The sequence below is a fragment of the Rutidosis leptorrhynchoides genome, chromosome 9, assembly GCF_046630445.1.
Source record: "Rutidosis leptorrhynchoides isolate AG116_Rl617_1_P2 chromosome 9, CSIRO_AGI_Rlap_v1, whole genome shotgun sequence".
In the NCBI taxonomy this organism is placed as follows: Eukaryota; Viridiplantae; Streptophyta; class Magnoliopsida; order Asterales; family Asteraceae; genus Rutidosis; species Rutidosis leptorrhynchoides.
In genome coordinates, this window is record NC_092341.1 from 266,845,325 (window position 1) to 266,853,414 (window position 8,090).

The following is an 8,090-nucleotide window of genomic DNA, read 5'->3' on the forward strand; positions in this document are numbered from 1 at the left end:
TTCCGATGTCAAAATTGAATTACTACCTTACTTACCTATATCCCTATGAATGTAGAGGTGCTCATTTTTAATGTGAATGCCCCAAGAAGTGAAAAATCTCATCACTGCCTTGTGAATGTAGAGGTGCTCATTTTGAATGCTTGGATAAGGAGCACCTCTAGATTGTTCAAATGGTGGAATATTAGTTGAGTTATGCCATCATCTATTGTGGAGTTTTCTTTAGAGTGGAGTTGTGGTATGAATATAGAAACTAGTGGGTTTGGGGGTTTAATTGGACCGGCTACAATTTGGGCGATTTGGTTGGTACATATGTTGGACCGTACTAGTCACACGCATCAAGATGGGAAGTACACATGTTGGACAGTACTAGTCACACACATCAAGAGCAAAGTTTTTCAATGGCTCGTCAATGCAAAGATGTGCCCGAGTCATCAATATCATATATTGTCGACACAATCATGGGATTTACTTTAAGAAGCTAAGGATGAAAAGGCTAAATTAACATGAGACTAATGCAAAGCTTGTGGAATTAAAGAGCTACTGATAAGAATGGCTTTTTGGCTTTTTAAGGAAATTAATATGCTACCGTATATTTTATTTTTGTATTCACATGTTTTGATCGAATGGTTTTGAGACTGTTTATGTTCATCCATGTCGATCCACCTTTGCAATGCTTGGCTATTCACTTTGCCTGAGTAGTTCTTTTATATTAAACTTCCCGCTTTTTGGCCAAAAAAAATAAATAATAATAATTGGTGAATCATAACTTAACATGCAATTATGAGAAATAATACATGAAAAGAGAAAAATTGACTATCATCTTTTATTCCAATAAGACCATCATTAATGGGGCGACACCCCAACAGACTAATGCCTAAAATCTGAGTTGACATGTGAGGTGGCCAAACTCGGACGCCCTAATGCCCCTGTCGCGGCATCAGATCTGACGCCGGCAAGGCGTCAATCAAGCCGATAATGGAAAAAAACGAAGGTGTTACTTTTTCTTTAAGCCAATCAAAATGCAACATATATTTATACCTACATTATTAATTTATTTTTCCTCACTCAACTTCTAATCATATTTTACTATATCACTCCAAAAAATTTCACTCACTCAAACTTAACACCATCACTATTTATTTTCACTCCATTACATTGTTGCATCATAGTTAAAAATCCATTGTTGCGTCATAGTTAAAAATCCACTTTGTCACCAAAAAATGCACCAACTGACTCAACTCCACTTCACAGTCATGGACTTAAATATGGTGCAATGATGGACATGTTTTTGCGCATTTAGGTTAAACATAAGACAACTTTAATCATAAAGTTTCTTTACCTAGGAGCGTCAGGAACAAAACTACCTAATAATCAAACACTGCATTACCGCATGAGATTAAACAAATATAAAAGGGTCGATACAAACGGTCATGACCAACCAATAACAACAAGAAAAAATAAAAAATCATAAGCGAGTACTCAGTTGTTAAGTATATTAGCTAAATTAAACAAAACATTCAAGAACTGCCACCAGCGTCTGCAGACGGGTCAAGTGCAGGCTTTTTAGTTGCAGTATACTCTGTAGTAACTGAACTCATATTCACTCGCTTAACTCCCCTCCCAACAACCCCAAGATGCGTTACTCCAGAACTGCCATTTGTGTGTGCAGTTGAAACAGTTGGCGATTCAAATCCCGAGCTGTTGGCAGTACCAATTCGTGAAGAAGTCAACCCACCATCACCAGAAGTTTGACCACCTTTACCTTTAGCAGCCATTATTCCCAGAATATCAGAAAGTATAGACGATGGGTTTGACACAGCCTGCTGCAAATCTTCCAACTGCAAATTTCACAATAATAAATTCAGATTAATCAATAAAAAAAGAAACCAAGGTTGCAAAAATCACTACTCGGGGAGTACGCGAATGTTGACCAAGTTTGACTTTGAAAGAATTTGACCAAGTTTTGATCAAGGTTGACCGAGTACTCACTGAGTAATTCTGAGTTCTGCAACACTGGAAGAAACACAGAGAATATAAAAATGGCAAATCTAAGGCTTACTTTCTTTTCAAGTTCGCTTGAAAGACCAGTAAGAGTTTCAATCTCTTTTTCTTTTTCAGCAACAGAGTCGGTAGTTTGTGAAGCGCATGAAGACTGTCGACCAAGAGGGCCCGCTGAGTCAGCATCGGTAGGCACAATAGAAGCCGAGGAACTTTCGATTTCATTCATGAGGCGCTGCAAACGAGACTTGCAAACTGAAATAGCCTTTTGGCAATATGGAATTGCCTCATCCCCCTTTGAACCAATTTCTAGACACAAACATATCCTGAAATTTCTGAAATTCACCTATTAAGGAATGCATCAAATATAACAGTGCAAAGACGTTATAGAACAAATATCTCTTTATAGGATACAGTTCGGCTATATGACGACTGTCGGGTTCAGCCAAGCGTTCAAGCATTGCTAGTGCTTTCAAATAATCACTTAGGGAAGTTTCAACATCCTCTGCAACATGAACACATACACAACAACAAATTATGATCTTATAAACAGTACGCTTAGTGTATTAAAGTAAATGCAGTGTACAAAATATGTATACCTCTCTCCAAAGCAACCTCTGCTAACGCTGAAAGAATGTCGACTTTCTCCATCGTATCACCTGGTTGTTTTTCAGCGATTGCCCTTGCAACATCAAGCATTTTCCATGCTAAATCCAGGTCAGATTCATCCTCCTCAACATCACTTCCTTCATCATCTTCATCTTCCTCACCACCACCTATATCATCACCCAAAAAAGAAAAAAAGAAAAAAAGAAGAAAAAAAACTAAATATCCTGTAAAATCTGGAGCAAACAACCAAGTATAACTGTTATCTTGGTCAACGAAAAGAAATCCCAATTCAACATCCTACTAATCAAAATATATGACATTGATCTTATTCAACTTAGACAGATAGAGCCTCTAGAAAAATTAGACATTAGAGATGCAGAAAAACACACCATAGTTTGATCAATTATAAAGTGATAATTGTTCTTAGTAGGTATGCTTGTGCACATATTAATGTTTATGAGTTTATCTGATTATGATCTTAAGGGTGAAAAATGTGTGAGTTAGCTGCTAGAATATATAAATAAAGTTATCAGTGGCGCTACGAACCATTTTCTGACACTTGTTGAAGATTTGAAGTCCCTTCTTTAGCATTACTTGAAGCAGAAGCTTCACCCTTGGAAGATCCTTGTTCAGCACTCACCTCTTTCTTAGATACAGAACCTGAAACCAACGGGTCAGACTCCTCTTGAGCCTTGTAAAGTAGTGAACATCCATATTTATAATATGCTCTCACGCATTCAGGTGCAAGCTCGCCATAATGAGCAACCCTAACCAAGAAAAAAAAATAAAGAAAACAAACATATAGCACCATAAGTATATCAAAATAGATATGCTAAACATTTTTTATTATATGATATCCATTCAGCAGATGTTTTATCATTTCTGAACAGTAATTTTCACAATCCGGCCGTCTATTATAATACAACACACATTTAATTTCTTGTATTTTTTATAATTTTTGCATACCCCCAAACCGACCATTTGCTCCTATAATTCTTCAGTAAATTACTATATGTTGATGTGACATACAGTTATGAGACATGCTGGCTGATCTTTTTATATAATTACAGTATAACCAGTTTGAATTCAAGAAAAAAAAAAAAATCAAAATTACATTTACAGCGCAAGTAGCAATTCATATTCAGAATAATATAAACAAAAACAAACGGTTAAATGATAATGATTTTAACATTTCATTCCATAACATATACCATATACAATTGATTAAAATAAATAACTTAAATAACTTTGATCCTATATGAAAAAATAAAATTAGGGTTTGAAGAACCCTAACCTGATTTCTAGGGCACGGCTGAAGCAATCAGTGGATTCAGCAAAATCATCTTCCTTATTAGCCTTCGATCCTCTCTCCATCAACTCTTCAGCGTACTCAAGTGAATTTTCCCTTTCTACTACATCCGATTTAGTTTCAACGACACTATTGTTGTTACACGAAGAAGCTGTGCCACCTAGACCTGTTGAATCGATTGTTGCATCGACAGAAGCTGGTGGTTGATCGACGGTTGAATTTAGGTTTTGTGATGCCGGAGCTTCGTCCGCCATTGATTTGATTATTGAAGTATCAAAAGTTTGAATTGGGAGTGAACTGAAATGAGGTCGCCGTGTTTGAAATGTGAAAACCCTATTATTGGGATTTTAAGCGGGTTTGGGACTCTCGGTTGTTTATTTTCAATTCGGTCCTTGTACTTTAAAAAACTACCTCTTTCACTCCTAGAGTGATTCGTACGCTACCAGTTTTATCCGTACACCACCAAACATGCACTAAGATGTTGTACTGTACAACACTGTAAAGCATGTTTAGTGTTGTATGACTAAAAATTAGTGGTGTACAAATCATCACCCCATCAGTTTGATTGCCAATTAGTGTGTGTTATTTGAAAACAAAAAAATTACTAAAACAATCAAAAACATAAACGCGTCACTTGATGAATAACTAAACAAGCATAATGTCATGACCCGGATTTTTTCATGATTATATATTGAATAATATTAATATTTACATGAATAAATGTTTCCAACATATTAAGCAATCAAACTTTTTAAAACTTGATTAATTGAAACGAATTTTATGTAAACGTGTGACCACCCAACTTGTCCGATGATTCACGAACGTTATAACTTGTAAATAACATGATAATATATATATATATGAACTTATATATATATTCAACATGATGAAGTGATAATTAAGTATCTCATTAAGTATATTAACAATGAACTATATACATAAAATGAGACTACTAACTTAAGGATTTCGAAACGATATATATACGTAACGATTATCGTTGTAATAACGTCTTAATATTTATATATCGCATTAAGATATATTAACACACTATGTTATCATGATAATATAACAACTTAACATCCCATTAGATATAATAACAATGAGATTAATTACATTTAACAATGTCGTTAACTTAAAGGTTTAGAAACAACACTAACATGTAACGACTAACGATGATTTAACGACTCAGTTAAAATGTATATATATAGTGTATTAAGATTTATTAATACACATTTGAAGGACTTCAATACATATATCAAAACACTCTTACTTAACAAAAATAATCACAATTGTATTCTCATTTGTTTTCATCAAGAATTCTACTCGTATTCGCTCGGTATTTGCACTCGTATTATACCCAGCTTCTAGATGTATTTACTATTGGTATATACCAATAAAAATCTGCTCTTTAGCAGCCTTAAATGATTAAGGAACATGTGAATAGGGATGAGCACGGTACGGAACTGGTACCGAATTTACCCAATTTCGAATACCGGTACCGTACCGTTTTTCCAATACCGGTACCGGTTCGGTACCGGTAATTTTCGGTAATTTACCTGTTAGTACCGAATTTGGACTGCAAAAAATATGGACTTGATCATAGGTTCATAATTACAAATACGAAGTTCATAAGCTGTAATATATACAGGTGTGTTTATGCGAAGTTCATAAACTGTAATTATATATACAACTTTTTTAAAAAATTAAATAACTTACTTGATCAGGTGTGTTCATGGAAGGGATTGATGATGATGGAAGTGATGAAGGAGGAGAGTCCATGTTGATAATTATAACAAGTATGGGTCTAATCAATTTACTGTATGCAATTTTATGAAAGACAATGAAAATAATAAACATTAAATAGATTCAGTTCAGAGATTACTTTTAAAATCCACCAAACACATGTTCTATATCTATATGATATGCTAATTTAATGATTTAAAACCTGTAAACACGAAGAACACCGTAAAACCGGACATACGCCGTCGTAGTAAAACCGGGGGCTGTTTTGGGTTGGATAATTAAAAACTATGATAAAATTTGATTTAAAAGTTGTTCTTCTGAGAAAATGATATTTCTTATGAACATGAAACTATATCCAAAAATCATGGTTAAACTCAAAGTGGAAGTATGTTTTTCAAAATGGTCATCAAGATGTCATTTTTCGACGAAAATGACTACCTCTTTCAAATATGACTTGTAACCTGTAACTCCGACTATAAACCACTACTTTTTCAGTTTAGTTCTAAATACTACAGTTCATTATGAAACCATAGCAATTTGATTCACTTTAAACAGAGTTGTAATGAATATTTGGCGAGCAAAACAAAATATGCTAAAATTAACGTTGTATGGACGAAATTTATATTGTAAAAACTATATTAACCATATCCTTTCTAACTTTTCCTATATATATTTGGACATGTTATCATTAGTATAACAAAATATTATAATCTTAGTTAATTCCGAGATTTTATATATATATAATAATCTTGGTACATTCCATGACAATAAGTATACAATACGTTTTGATAAATCCTAAGACAATAAGTATACAATACATTTTGATAAATCATAAGACAATAAGTATACAATACGTTTTGATAAATTCTAAGACATGATTGATGAAATCTTGTCTAGAGTCGGTCAGAATTCCTTGGGTATACAATACGTCTCTGGATTGATGCAAAGACAATACGTATACAATACGTCGTTGGGTAATTCTAAGATTATATATATACCGATTATTGGACTGTTGGACATTTCGGACTATTTTGGACTACTAACAAAGGACTACTAACATAAAAATGTTAAAAATTAATATATAAGTATTCTATGAACTTGTTTTATTTTATTCACATGTCGTATTATTATCTGAATCATTATTATTGTTATAAGTTCGTGAATCCAAGGACGACGGCCATATTTTTAATAAGCTGAAAACTTATTATTAATATACTTTTACTACCGTGAGTATATAGTCCCATTTTTAAACTCTAGAAATATTTTGGGATGAGAATACATGCATTTTATGTTTTACGCCATGGAAGCAAGTACTTAAAATATATTCTACGTTGAGTTGTACCACATTGCATATCTTCCCTAATAGCTTGGTAACTAATATTTACATGTTGTAAGAACATGTAAGCGCGAATCCTATTGATAGATCTATCGGGTTTGACAACCCCAACCGGGCTAGTCGCTCTAGTATCGTAAACGGTTGCATAGTACTTCGTTTTTACTACACTTGGTACAGTGTAGGGAGATTTCATAATAAAGGGAATATGCTACATTTATGGTTAAGTATGGTTACCGAAGCGCTCAACAACTTATAGAATATCTTTATTGAAATATTTATAACTATGAAATCTTGTGGTCTATATTTATATAGATGCTAGCTTTAAACCTATATATCTCACCAACTTTTGTGTTGACTGTTTAAGCATGTTTATTCTCAGGTCCTTAAGAAAGTCTTCCGCTGTTGCATTATCTGAGCAAGGTGTGCATGGAATCTCATGCTTTTGTTTAAATGAAGTGTTGCATTCAATAAAACCTTTGTCATGTATTATATTCGACTGTTATGTCACGTGTGTAGTATTTGGAAACCGATGTATTATGGGGATTATTTCTTAAATAATCTCCCACTTATTTAAAACATGCATTATGTATAATAAGGGTGTGTCTTTTTATGAAACGAATGCAATATTTTCTAAAATGTATCATATAGAGGTCAAATACCTCGCTATGGGACCAATGAATAACGTACCGCGTTTATAGTAATGTGGATGAGTCGTTTCAGTTGGCATTAGATCAGAGGTCTTAGCGAATCAGAAATTGCATTAGTGTGTCTGACCGGTATTTGTTAGGATGCATTAGTGAGTCTGGACTTTGACCGAACTTGTTTTTGAAAACCATTACTTATCATTTTTGATCGAAAATTGAATATCTTAACATGAAAATATTATGTGGTATATTACTAATGTGATAGTTAATGTGTGATAGATGTCTACTTCTAGCACCAATCCCATTATCACATTCAGCGACTCCGAAGATGAATCTCCAGCAAAAGTACCAATAATTGAATTATCTGATAACGAAGATGACCCGAAGAAAGATGTATCAATCATCTATATAACTGATGACGATGATTACCTAGAGTCGGATGCATTTTGGG

The 8,090-nt window shown here is 33.8% G+C and overlaps 1 protein-coding gene across 1 annotated transcript; it reads right to left on the reverse strand.

Annotated features, from left to right (window-relative positions):
- Positions 1-1,368: 1,368 nt before the first annotated feature.
- Positions 1,369-4,220, reverse strand: LOC139866788 (uncharacterized). The gene is made up of 6 exons (XM_071855076.1): positions 3,902-4,220; positions 3,154-3,374; positions 2,598-2,774; positions 2,413-2,503; positions 2,060-2,333; positions 1,369-1,838 (listed from the first exon to the last, which is right to left on the reverse strand). The coding sequence occupies exons 1-6, from the start codon at positions 4,168-4,170 to the stop codon at positions 1,518-1,520; spliced, it is 1,353 nt and encodes a 450-aa protein (XP_071711177.1). The 5' UTR covers positions 4,171-4,220; the 3' UTR covers positions 1,369-1,517.
- Positions 4,221-8,090: the final 3,870 nt, after the last annotated feature.